The following is a 13,610-nucleotide window of genomic DNA, read 5'->3' on the forward strand; positions in this document are numbered from 1 at the left end:
GTCTATGTAAGTTATACTTATGTTTAATTATGCATATATCATTGCTTAATACGAGTAGGCCTAAAGACTTAATAAAAATATTAAAACATTATGTGTAGACATTTTCTTACAGGGATTTGTAGGTGAAATTTTGGATTTTATCACACACTTCTCTGAAGAAATACAGCCAACTGAAATGTTGTCTTTGTCTAGGTCAGCCACATAGAAAGCTCCAGGAAACAACATACTATTATGTATTATTATTGCCCTGCAGCTTTGCTTTGAGTCCTGTCGACACTTCATAGATGGCACAAGTCTCTCCTAACAAGAATTCTGTAGTTCACAACCATCTCCGGGTGTAATTTATGGTGGCCGTGACATAAAGAGGAACCTAGCAGTGGAAAAGGACAAAGTGGCATTTTGTAAGGAAAGCTTAAGTTGTGTTTCATCTCCAGATGGCTTACGTTATTAGGGAACAAAAAGTAACATTGCTTCAGAGAACCTAGGCTGCGTGAAGAATGAACAGGTTTTAAAGTAATATTTAACATGTAGTTGAAACTGTTAAAATTTCCAACTTTATGTGTTTCACAGATCATCATTTACATAGTCCCAACAGTAAAGCAGAAAAGAAGATTCAACTCCTTCCTTGAAAGCCTTTTATGACAAAAACCTCCTAATTTTCAGGACTTCTGTGAATTCCACTAAAAGTTAGTACTAAAAGCAATCCTGCTTCCATCTCTTTCATCATTTCTCCTACTTAACTTCACCAGTCAGAGGCGATTCCACTATTAATAGGTAAAGCATCAAGAGCATAGAGCTCACCAACAACTGAGTCTGCATGTAAGCACTACATACTATTTTTCAAGACCAGACTACACATTAACAATGCACAGGACAAAAAGAAAAGGCAGGAGATGGGATACAGAAAGCAAGCCATCTAACACAAGTGTTTCGGGCATGCAGCCTTTACATTCCATTTGAAATTTTAAAATGACCCACTAAGGGCGTAGCTCAGGCTTATGAATGCAGAGCTGCCCATTGGAGAGTGACTTGGCAGAGGAGTGTGACCATGTTTGACCACCTGGGCTCTGTGGACCGCAAATTAATTATCCCCATTAAGAATCTGCGCTGGGAAATAAAACAGTAAAAGGCATCATCTCTATGAGCCCATCAGATTAAAAATAACTATGACCAAAACAATCTTGTAATTATGCTAATCAGGTGGTGTTATTCCACCTAGAGAAAACCATATATATATATATAAAAATTTTTTGACATATTGCTGGGGCAAGATGAATTCAAAGTAGCTTTGTGTGAACCATTTTTATTCATTTTCTAAGAAAGACTTCCCTCCAAACACATTCGACACTCACATCCAAGCGTAGTCAAATTCCTGCCTTCACTGATCCTTGTGCTAAACTCCTTCATGGCAGCAGAGGGCTCTCTTTGGCAGCTGCGATATCGCGATGCTCTTCTGGAAAGCCACATATCAGATGGCTTTTGTTACTGCACTTTTGTAAGGCAACTTGAAAAGCAGCTCTGTGCTTCCCTGTCTTTTCTCGTTCTCACATGAAGCACTTTCCATAACAACTCTGCGATCTTGTCAGCCAGCAACTCACTGCTGCTGATTTCTTACTTGGATGTTGAAAATAATCTTTCAGGCAGGAAGGATGATGTAAATGAGGAGTAAATTACTGACCGGAGATAAACTTGAAAACCACTTTAATACGGAAAGAAACCAAGCAAAATACATATCCTATCGGCTTAGGGCTAACAGTGTGCAACTCAACCATACATACAGTTTTTAATACTTAAAACTTACGTATCCCACTTTTGGGAATGAATCCTGTGATAAGAATTCAAAAGCCTTGAAATATACCTTTAAAATATGCCAACTAAAATGAAAACAGAGGGTAACGTAGATCAATTCACTGATGCAGTGAATGGCAAACGTGAAAACAACTATTTGTATCTCTTGTAAGATGCAAACAAATGAAGTAAAATTAGTTTTTTCTACAGAACTACAGTTGAAAAAGTACCAAAAGTGTATACCATAACGAAAGTATTTATATAGAAAATGTCAATACCAATATTCTGTGACCTGGGAACATGAACAGCTTTACTTCCTACATATACTGACATCACTTGCTCTTTATCAGCTGCTCATCTCCTGCCAGTTTCTCCCACATTACCTTCAGCTTATTCTTTCCTGCAATAAAGTGCCATTTGGCCAGGAAGAGATGGCCAGAGAAATTACAGCAGTTGTAAATCCTCGTCTAGAAGCCCACGGGAAGCTGCAGAGCACTCTCTCTTTTTGGTTCTCCCAGTGCCGGAGGCACAGCACGAGGACGTGCCACTGGTCTGCCTATGCTGTAGGATCCTGCTGGGACACAGGCTTCGCCTGCTACCAGGATGCACTCTTTGCTAAGAGCAAAATCTGAGCAGTGGCTGCCTCTTCCTCCACAGAGCAGCACATCTGGGCGGGCATTTAATGCCATGAGGTGACAGCCACTCTAAAATCACTAGGGACAACCCATTATAGCAGCAGTTTTCTCCTTGTACCTACATTATGTCCTCTGTGCTTGGGTAATATAACATACATGTGCATGTGAATGTCTGTGTAGTGTTCAACATCTCTGTCTTCTCCCTGTGAACTGAAATAAACAGGGATAAAAACTACGTATTTTTTGTAAACATCTCATATTTAATTCTGACTTCCCAGACCAATGCAATGTCTTCTCACCTTTTTTTCAGTTGCTGTATTAAAACAATGCTGCTCGATTTTGAGCAAATACTAGATTCCACAGTAAATTGTGAAAGTAAATCCGAAGTATCTCTAAATACCGCTGCTGGAATCCAATGCAAAGTTGAGGAATGTACTTAATGGTGCAGGCTGGGTTAATTTTATATCTGACTTTCCTTATATAAAAAAGATAAAGCTGTTTCAAGCAGAAAGTCTGAGGACAGGAGCCCCAAAACAAATAATTTGTATCAGAATAAAACTCACTATAGAAATGACTCACAGATTCCTCTAAAACAGTGACTGGAAAATGAATTTAAGCCTCTTTTACAAGCAATTTTTTTTACTAGAATTTTAAACCAGGCTTTCAAAAAACCTTTTGTTTTGAAGGCTACATGATGTAGAACTGTACAGAATGATGGCAATTTCACTTTTACAGTGCTAGGACCAGGCAAACACTCTTGAACAAAACTTGAGATATGAAAGATACAATTTGAAACTCATGGAGACTGCCAACAAAATACAAAGGTACTATACATTTGAACAGTTAAAAAGCAGAATGTCTACCCTGTCTGTCAAGATCAGTTATTTTAAAAGAAAGCTATAAAAAAAAATGTAATACACATTGTAAAGCAGAAACTGAACACTCATAAATAAATACGTACCTACTTAGAAATGGTATTAATCTCAACAATCACAATTATATATATAATCAATTACAATTGACAAAACTGAAAATATGGAACCAGCTATTCAGCCTCATGCTTCACATAAATACACTGATTTACAACTATTAAAACTCATGATGAGACCTATAGGTTACTCAACTAATCCTGCCTCTCCTGTTTGTTCTCCTACAGCTGTTGATGCTGGCCTCTGGTACAGATGAGATACGGGACTACACAGGCCTCATCCTGATCAGGTACATCAATTTCTACAGCTCACTGTGGTCAACTGTATTTATTATTCATTCATTGACTATTATTAATAATTTTTATTTATTGTAGATCATGGAGTTTAGTTCTGTCATTGTTGCAAAGATCTTGCCATCCTAAGGATGAAAGAATGTATTACTTAAAAGGCATCCAAAAGACACTAGCTATCTTGGCATCTAATGGAGATAACCTTCCAGCTGCCAGAGTTTTAAGTGCTTTATTTCACGTTCTGTTTTCATTCAATAATTAGATTTTTATTAACTGGGTATTGACCTTCTGAAGGCTCAGTACTTTGTGTGAGGACAAACAGACTTTGATACTGAATACCACTGATGATACATTTACTTTTTCTAAATGCAAAGAATTGTTGCTAAATGTGCATCACTAACTAGATTACTCTGCCCCCTCTAACTCCTGATAGGATCCAGTTACTCAAATCCTAAATAATTAGTTGCAAATTCTAAGTGAAGTTGCTTGCCTTTAAAGCATTTTATATAGACGTTCTTCTTGCAAGGTTTTTATTTTTTTAAAAGCATAATTTCCATTAACTCCTGCTTTTAGTCAGGCTATAAATACCAGAAGAACAGTCTCCCTCCTGGTATTTTGGCACTTCTGTATCTTTTCATAGCCAGAAAAAGTAAGTGGAGAGACATGAAAATGAAAAATAATGAAAAAACAAAGAAAAGAAGAAGAAAAAGTTAACTGAAGCACTCTATGAATGCCAAACAAAAAATTACACACCTTTGGATTCAAATAGTCTCCCATCTAGTATTTTGTTTGCTTACAAACGTGTTTATTCCAAAGCAGCGCTGCATGTGTTACTAAAACCTGTCTAAAGCTTGTCTCCACACCTGGTCCTTTGGCAGAGCTCTTTCCCATATTTTGGCACCTGATGACAGTGTGCTAACTCCTATTTCACTTTTACTGAAGGTGGAATTTAGTATGAAATACCTGACCTGGGATGTTCTGTAGTTAAATTTAATCCACCAGCCTTAGCTTATTTGTCTAGGATTCAGGTAATCTCGACTCAATTCCTATCTCTTCCACAGTCCACTTGTATGAGTCTGACAGATTACTTGGGTGGTGCCTCAGATCCATTTCTGTATAATGACTGTAAGAATTTTTTGCTCCCCGCAAGTCATTATGCAAATAAATCAATAAATCCTTACGAGATGTTTCCATATCTCAAGGGTCAGTCACAGGGTATATTATTAGGCTAACATGTGATTCCAAAGCCTAATAAAAGAACAAGGCATTATCATCTCTCCTCTCTCTTTTTTAAACATCAGAAATAATTTTGATCAAGTCGTCTCATTCGAATATTGGATTAAATTCTGATTCAATTATTATCTGCTCCAAACCCATTTCTCTAACTTCAATCTAAAGCAGATTTTCAATTTTAATAAAATCTAAGAGAAATAAGAGTGCACACACAGAGAGACACTCTTGAGATAAAACAATGTGGGGGAAAACAAGCCTCTCACTCTGCAACATCCTCATGCAGTGTCTCCAGCAGAATCCAATATAACCACCACTGTGCTACTCACCATCAAATATTAGTCACACCTGGGCCCTACATTATGGTTTACCCTTCAGGGTCAGCTGAAGATCCAGATGCAAACAGTGTCATATAGTCAAGCCATCTTTAAAGAACTGTTTCCTTGGCGCAGTTATCTGAAATTATTTGTTGGCAAGACCGCGTCGGGATCCCCACTCTTTGACCACTGCCTTGACTTTAGGGAGCCAGGAGACACATTTTCAAGCATGAAGGTTGCTAATACTAACAATTCATAGAGGAGGAGGAAGATACTTGCAGGTTCATGTTTTAGCCTTAAGGTAATTGCTAGTCAGCTGGTCTGGTTTTGCTACCCTGTGGCTTAATCAGCACTTGAACAAGGTAACAAAACCTTAGGACTTTCTCTTGGTCCTTTTTGAGAGCCCTGCCACGGCTGTTCACAGAGGTCAGAAATCAACCCTGTTTGGCTCAACATTTTCAAGTATTGCTCTGCGTATGCCAGAATTAGTGCGAAAACCTTCCATATGCTTATTCATGACTATTAAACTGGAGTATGATTTTTCGTGATACTGACTCATGGGAATCGTATCATTCTCCTGAGACAGATCCATTCAGTTCAATGAGACCAACACAAAGACAGCACCTCTGTAAGAGTCTAATCCTGAGAGAATTGATTTTATGTTAGGGGATGGATGTTTTAAATAAACAGCCAGGACAAGAAGGAAAACAGCACTATCTTCGTATTTGTCTATTATGGAGTTTTGGGGGGTTCTTTTAATTAAATGTACTTAAGTAAAATTTTTATCTTATGGATGATACTGCTAGTCTTTATGTGTCTTCTGTTGCCTCAAAGCTGGCATGGCTGTAAGACCTATTTTTTTCTTCTCCTCCAATTTGAAGCAATTGGCACAGGCTGGTTCATCATAGTGTGAAACTCTCATTTAGTAACAGGATTTTCTAAGCAGCCCTATTCTTCTCTATATAATTTCTTCTCTTACCTCACTTCTTGGAATCTTCACAGCAAACTCTGCTTATCTACCTTCTATTAATTTTTTAAGTTCAGCTCTCTGTATTAAATAACCTTCTTTCTTGACTGTTTTTTGAAATCTCAGTGGCATCTCATACAGAGAGTTTGATTTTTATTTCCCCAAAGCCACTGGTGCAATGCTTGTAATACTGTTCTGTAAGCTGCTAAAATTAACTTCAGCAATCGTATTCATTGGAATTTGGACTATCAAATAGAGTGATTCTTAAAATTTCCTTATCGCAATTTTCCTTTGCACTCATTGTTTGTTATGGCATCATTTGTGAAGGTCATCCTAACCTTATGGGAGAACCAGACAATCCTAATTATATTATTTATTTCTTTGCTAAGTTGAACAGCTCCCTATAATGTTATAAAAACCTTTCTCACAGAAAGCTGCCCTCAGTCTTCAAGAAGAGAAACAGTATATTTTCAACGTAATTTGTACTTTATGCTTTTAAAATACGCTGAACTGACATCTCTACAGGCTGGGGTCTGTTGTTTACACACAGATTAAGGACATCAGAGAGAAAAATAATAGCAGAAGCTTCCCATGGCAACTTGCCTTGAAGCTGTCTTTGAACGACCACCTCAAGGGGTGACAGAGCATTGCAGTTTCTGTGGCTCATTCAATCCTGTGGCTTTCTGATGAGGCTTCTAATGAACAAATACAACTGTAATGTTGTTTTCTCATATATAACACCACTCCAGTATGTCTGGTAGGCAGGTCACCGAACATCCATCGTGAGGCAATGACTTCCAGTTGGTTACTGTACTTCTAAATGTCAAATTTTATCTTTAAAAACCTCCACTGTGTAAAGATCTAGCATAGAATGAAATTCTCTCTCTGCAGATCATCACAGGAACTCAGTTATTATGCACTTACCATGTACCTTAGCTTTCTGTAGTCCATTTCAGCTCCCACTGAACAAACTCCGTCCTACCAGGTCTCAGTCAACTTCAGTCATATCTGGATTTATCAGTGACCCTTCGTATCTTCAACCAACAGATACAGACGTTTCCATCTGTCTTTTGTTGGATGACTCACTGCCTTATGCCTCCTCTAAATTTATAGTTCTGCTGATTACTCTGAGAGTTCAAACTCTTCTACGTCACTAAGATCTAACTAAGCTCTCTGCATACCAGATACAGTCACGCTGCTCAACAATTACAAAAGGTAAAATGGTTCAAATGAACAGGTCAAAACGTCTCATTTTCCCATTACAACTATTTCTTGAATTTAACTTAACTTTTTCCATATTCCTGTTTCAGTTTTCTCCTAGTTATAAATGACTTGAGTATCACTTGCTTTTTACTTCACATTTTTCTGTCTTTTTTTATGGCAAAAAAATCTCTTGCCCATAAGAACCTTCTACCTGAACCACAGGAAATGTTTACAGTGCAATTGCATATAAATCTTTTGGGTTTCTGATTTTGCTAAAAACACATAGCTCAGGTTCACTAAAATCTTTACTGAATGCTAAGTAAGCCTGACAAGATTTCCAGTTCTGCGCTGAAAGCAATGAGACATATGCAACATGATGCACAGTGAAACTCATTCCTTCCAACTGAGTTTCGCTTTGATGTCCATGAATAGATTGAATACCAAGCTCACAGCAAAAGCCAAAGGATGTGTACGGGAGCCTGAAGATTGAAGGTGGTGAATCAAACCCATCAGATAATATGGTCTCTTTGCTCTGCAGATAATAAATATCATAGGGTCTGCTAATCTAAATCATTGAAGTATGCCTAAAAATCTACTTTCTAATTTGTTAATGGAGGACCTTGTGTTATATTTCTACCTGGAAGACCTTCTGCTCGTTTAACTCACATCATGCATTGACAAGGGCTGCTCTCTGTTCATTTCCTGGAGGTGCCATATTATCAGTCCAGCTGAGTGTATTTTAGAGCTGAACTACTTCATTTATTCATCATCCAGGTATATTGACTATCTATCAGAGTGAAACAGTTCAGTTAAGATATTCTCCTTTCACACTTTCTTTCAGCACACGTCAGCTGGAAGGGACACTAAACTACTGAACTTTCTGTTTGTTTTGAAACTGCCTTTGAATCCACTTAAGAGTCTCATCCAGATCTTGAAGAACAAACAAGCAAAAGAGCTGGATTCTATCATGATTAATTACAATGGAAATCAGTCCCAGCCTAAATATTTACTGCATGCTTAATCCCTGTTAATGTTTTTACTGAATATAAAAGCCAGCTCCATGGAAAAATATATAGTATTTTTATTATCATTATTCAGTTTTGTTTTGTTTTGTTTTTTTCCTGCAGCAAGTGCTTCCTTGGGAAAAAGGCACCTGGTAAAAAGCAGAAATAAGACTGTTTGGTGTGTGTGCATGGAGGTAGTGTTGCTAACAGAAGAAATATTTTAGCATGGGATAAACCATGGGAATAGGCAAACATATAGGAGGTTTATTTGATATGCACAAGCCAACTAGGGCAGTCAGCACGTGCAGAACACCAGAACCGTGTGGGGAAGTGGGTAGCAGCAGAAGGTGATGCCACAAAGAGGTACGGCACAGTGTATGACGGAAAGTAAGACAGACAATCCAGTGTCAGCTCATTTTCTTTGCTTAGAGTCTGGCTCATCTAACCAGAGTGTCCACTTTGCTTTTGCTCTCGCCACATGCAGAAGTTCCTTTCTTAGTATGTTGGGGAAAGTGAATATGCTTTCAGCACATGCTAGTTTATAGCAATCACTGCTTATACCAAATGTTTTTGATCACCCACTATGTTAGAACAATTCCACAAAAAAGAAAATCTGTGTGATTTTTCACTCACTGTTGTTGTCTCCTCTTTGTCCTAACTTCCCAGAAATGCTAAAGAGATGGATGGAAAGGTAGTCAAAAAGCCACATATGGTGAATGACATTAAACACTAAAATCTTATGTTCTTTGGGTACTTATCTTTCTCATAGTAATCACAGGAGTCTCTGCACATAAGGAAAAAAAAACCCAGAAAGATCATCACCTCTTAAACATTGTATTTACTAAAGCGTGAAATCAAATTGCTCAAACTCAGGTGCCGCAGCTCAGCCCTGTGGCCACACTACACTGTTGAAAGACCACCTTATATATGTGCTACCTTTTCTTCCCAGTGGAAGTTAAGGTCCTCTATAACCACTTTGCAGCCAAGCAGCAGTAGACATTTTGTTTTCGGGGCTGCAGAAGGATAGTACACAGCATAAGAGAGAAAGACTTTAAAAGGTGAAATATCTCAAACTACTTCTTGCTTTATTAATAAATTCAGCTACAGATACAACTATTAATCTTTATGCCAGTTCACAGTACCTTATAGGATTTTAAGCAGTCTCCGTTTGAGGTCCTGATCTGACTTCTCTAGTTATGAATAAGTACTGTCATCAGCTCTAAAGCACCATAAACCATTCTTCTTCTCTTACTGCTAAGGACATTTCAAATTCCCACTGAATACAACATCATGTAAACAGTAGTAAGAGGAATATATGCCAATCATAAGTATACAATCAAGCTAATATGAACTACCGATGCATGTCTGCCTACTGAAGGCCTGGTTCCTACACCGATATACCTAAATGTTTGCACATTTGCTTATTTTGAGAAATTTAATAGCCATATACTCACATGACTTCCTATTTGCTCGTGACCGCTTCCTCTCTCTAGGCACCGCTCGCTGGCTTGGCACTTGGGTGGCAGACTTTACAATGCGATCCATGATCTCATCTGCTGCATCATCCGTTGCATTAGGTGAATCGTCGTTGCCAGCGTTCCATGAACCAATACGGCCTGGAAAAGTCCAGCAAATGAATTGAGGGAAAAGAAGACTGAAAGTCTCTTGCGTCACTTTGGTTTTGCAATTGGGTTTTTTGGGGAATTACAGCAGGCAGCTCAGTCATTGCTACTTCAAATTGGCCAAAGGAGAAGACTCTGCCTAATGGAGAATATTTCTAAATAATACCCTAGACTCTCTGCTGTATCAGCAGAGAACCAAGAGCTCAAATGCAATTATAATTTTCTATTCCCTTCAGCCTCAGAGTCTTGTTCTTGACCATACGACTGGCAAATGTCTGCTAGAGACTGTCTATAAGCCAAGGATTGCTAGTGTTGTGAGACCATGCTTCCCTCCGCTCGTATTACACAGAGACTAGAAGACATGGCACATGTTAGAGATTGATGCAAATCAGCAAGACAGGTCCTTTGTACCAAAAGAGAGAAAGAATCAATTTCCAAGCATCTGTATCACAGCCTAGTGCAAAGAAGACATGAAAAGGGCAAAAAGTGTGGTTTGACATGTCTCGTTGTCCCTTTCACAATAAAGAATTCACCTTCTCATCACAAAGCCATATGTGTCCTGGCACAACTGTGTATGCTCTGTTATGAGCAGAAAAGCAAGTCGTTGGCAAGCTGAAAAGCTAAATAAGCAATTTTGGTTAAAACCACAAACAAACAAGTGAGCCATGTCTCCGAACCCAAGGCTCTGGCACTCCTTACTCCACAGAGCTGTGTCAGACACATCTTTGGGTTCCTCCACTACAGACTACTGTTCCGTGTGCTTTTTGTTTTTAAATAATTTGAAGGCTAGTGTGCAGTGTGAACACTGACAGCAAGCTTTGCAAAAGAGTGGATGTGGTAGAATTGCAAGCAGCTAAAAATTCACTGGTGAGGCCACTCTATATCACGTCCCCGATGTCAATAAACAACAGCTTTGATTAGCACTTTGCTCTGCTGCTTGTCTCCTGGCTCTCGTCAAGAGCAGTTGTATTACGATAGTGCTGCTGACAAGCTTCTCTCTGGCTCACCCATCCTCTGCCTCTGCTCTTCTTCAGGGGAACACAACTGACTCTCATTATCAGGACACACTGCTCATTAGCATTCAATGGATTACTTCAGCTATTCAACTTGTTGCAGTGCAGCTTGAATTATTTCATCTTTGTACTTTAGCTAGTTGACTTGCTTCTTAAATTGGGGCTGTGAAACCTCTAAATTAGACAGGATCATGGTTTCAAGCCTTAATAAACTACACACACACAGACTTAGTGGTGGATGCTCTGGATGTGCTATCAGTGGTATCAAAAAACAACGAAGAAAGTGTAAGATCCAGCCTATCCAGATGTGAGGAAAAAGAAATACCAGAATGGAAAACTGAAGACTTGAATTTTGGTGCATCACCCTTACTCCAAAACCATCTTCCAGGTATGACGTGTATGGGAGGGGATGAGGGGAAGACGGAAGAAAATAAACTGGTGAATCCAGTGTCTGTAAAATGATTTAGCATAAAGGAAGTGGTTTAGTGGCTGCTTAAATGAAGAAGTGTACCAGCGAATCATGTCTTGGACAGAAAACAAGGCTATCTCATTGCCAAGAATGGTTGTACCAGTGAGCTCTTCTGTCAGAGTATCAGGTGTTAGAATCAGCGGATTGGGTCAGGTTTTCATTTCCTCCCTGTCAGCTTTCAGCAATTACCCATGCTGACACTTGGAAACAGCAGAGCGCCATGGACCTCAGAGAAAGGGGTATCTGTCAGGGCAGCAAGGAGATGCGGGGCTGTCCACAGCAGCTTTTTATGCTCCTAGTCTCCACTTAATCCACTACCTTTGCAGTTTAGCAGAGAGGTGGTTAAAAGATTCATCATCTTTTTCCTACTCATTTTCCTCTCCCCAATCATTCCTAAAATGCTGCAAGGCCCATTTTGCTTTCACGGTGAGAACAAGAATAAAAACTGGGGTGTTAGTGGGCAGCCGCGTTCACGGTGAGGGGAGAGGTGAGAATTTCTGCAGGCTTGGACTCCTAATGCCCCCAGGCACTACCTTGGCTGTAATCCAAGCATTAAAAGTTCAGGCAAATTCTTCTACATCCCCGTGCCCCAAATCACCACTTCCATGGGAAGAAAACAGCATGGAAACACCACTGGGGTCTTCTCCTTCCCCTTCGACCCTTTCTGCCACGAGTGCTATGCAAGGGGACCACGACCCGCGTTTGGGCCACCATATGGCTACTGCACCACAAGAAACACAGCCAAAAGGAAACTGCTGGCACTCACCTCGGCTGGCCCGGCTTCGAGTGCGGACCCCGAGCGCAGTGGTGCTTTCCCCGCCAATGGAGGAGGACTTCAGCACGGCCTTCATGTTCTCGTGCTCTGCAGCGTCCTCGGCGTACTGCAGCCCCTGGGGCTGGCTCTGGCAGGGGGACGAGCTGCTGGAGAACTTGCCAGACTGAAGGAGGAAAACAGATTTGTTGTTGTAACAGAAAACAGCATGGAGAATAGGCCAGAGTCTCGACCGCGAATTGCAAGGAGAAGAGTGTCCTCCTGGGCTTGGTTTGGAGTGCAGCTATTCCCAAAAGATCCAGGCAATAGTTGCTCCTCTCCCAGAGCATGCACCCTGAGCAGAAATAAACTGGAAACAGGGCAACAGCAGGGAGCAGACACAATCAGAGGAAAACCAGATGCATTAGCTTGAGCTTTATAATTTTGACCTTCTGTCTGAGAGTATAAGGTACAAAGCAAAGACTTGCTTTGCAGCCTTTGATCCAGGCTGGGCCCAATCTGGGGTCAGGTATGACATCGAGGGGGACAGCATGAAACCTGACACAAACAAGAAATTTCTTTTTCTCTGTACAATCACCTTTCAGTAACAGGGCAAAACGGGGAGAGCAGTCTAGGAAGAAAGACCTTTCCCTCTTGCCTCTCTGTGTTGCTGCACAGAAAACTCTCAAACTGCTCTAAAACACAAATACCTACAAGTAACCTTAAAATATATTACCAGTAATGCTGAAAAAATCCCCGGTCCCAAAACACCCAGCCAAATTATTTCATGGCCAAAACACAAAAATTGCAGTCAGCAGTTAGAAGAACAAACAAAACCTTACAAGAGATTTAGGAATCTGCCCTCCGCTTCCCCAGCCCCCCTGTGATTTCCCTGTCACCACGACTATGTGAACAACAGCAGCTACATTCGCTGGGCATGCATAGTGCATGGATGCAGCAGCTCCACCGGTTACTGAAGACAGCCATCTAGAAATGGATGAAAACAGCAGAAACAGACACTTTCTAAGGAGAAGAGCTTGCATTGCTGGGCTGCTCTCCCTTCCCAGCCTCTGCCTACAAAGGGCTGTGATATTGGTATTCGCTCCACTGCTCTTATCTACAGAAAGGCTGAAGCACATTTAAAATACAGTCCTGGCTGCAGAAAATACCGGCTGTGTCAACAGCAAACAGGCATCAACAGATAGTAATACCCCTCAGTATTCTCAGTCATATCAGTCCACCATCAGAAACGGAAATGTTTTCTTTTTCCTTTTAATCTTTCTTACTCTGACCAATTCAGCACAGATGAAAGAAGGTGTGCTGCATTCTCTTCTTCCTTTGCATAATAAACAACATTAATTATTCACTTGATGGTATCGAGCCAGTCAGTTA

The 13,610-nt window shown here is 40.1% G+C and overlaps 1 protein-coding gene across 3 annotated transcripts in view; it reads right to left on the reverse strand.

Annotated features, from left to right (window-relative positions):
• FHOD3 (formin homology 2 domain containing 3) overlaps window positions 1-13,610 on the reverse strand; it is a 413,671-nt gene that overhangs the window by 6,216 nt on the left and 393,845 nt on the right. For all 3 annotated transcript variants that reach the window (XM_050891468.1, XM_050891470.1, XM_050891469.1), the window contains 2 exons: window positions 12,234-12,405; window positions 9,818-9,979 (listed from right to left, as the gene is read on the reverse strand). In XM_050891468.1, coding sequence (XP_050747425.1) covers window positions 9,818-9,979; window positions 12,234-12,405 — 334 coding nt within the window. The remainder of the gene's footprint in view (window positions 1-9,817; window positions 9,980-12,233; window positions 12,406-13,610) is intronic.

Source organism: Gymnogyps californianus, chromosome 2, assembly GCF_018139145.2.
Source record: "Gymnogyps californianus isolate 813 chromosome 2, ASM1813914v2, whole genome shotgun sequence".
Lineage (NCBI taxonomy): Eukaryota > Metazoa > Chordata > Aves > Accipitriformes > Cathartidae > Gymnogyps > Gymnogyps californianus.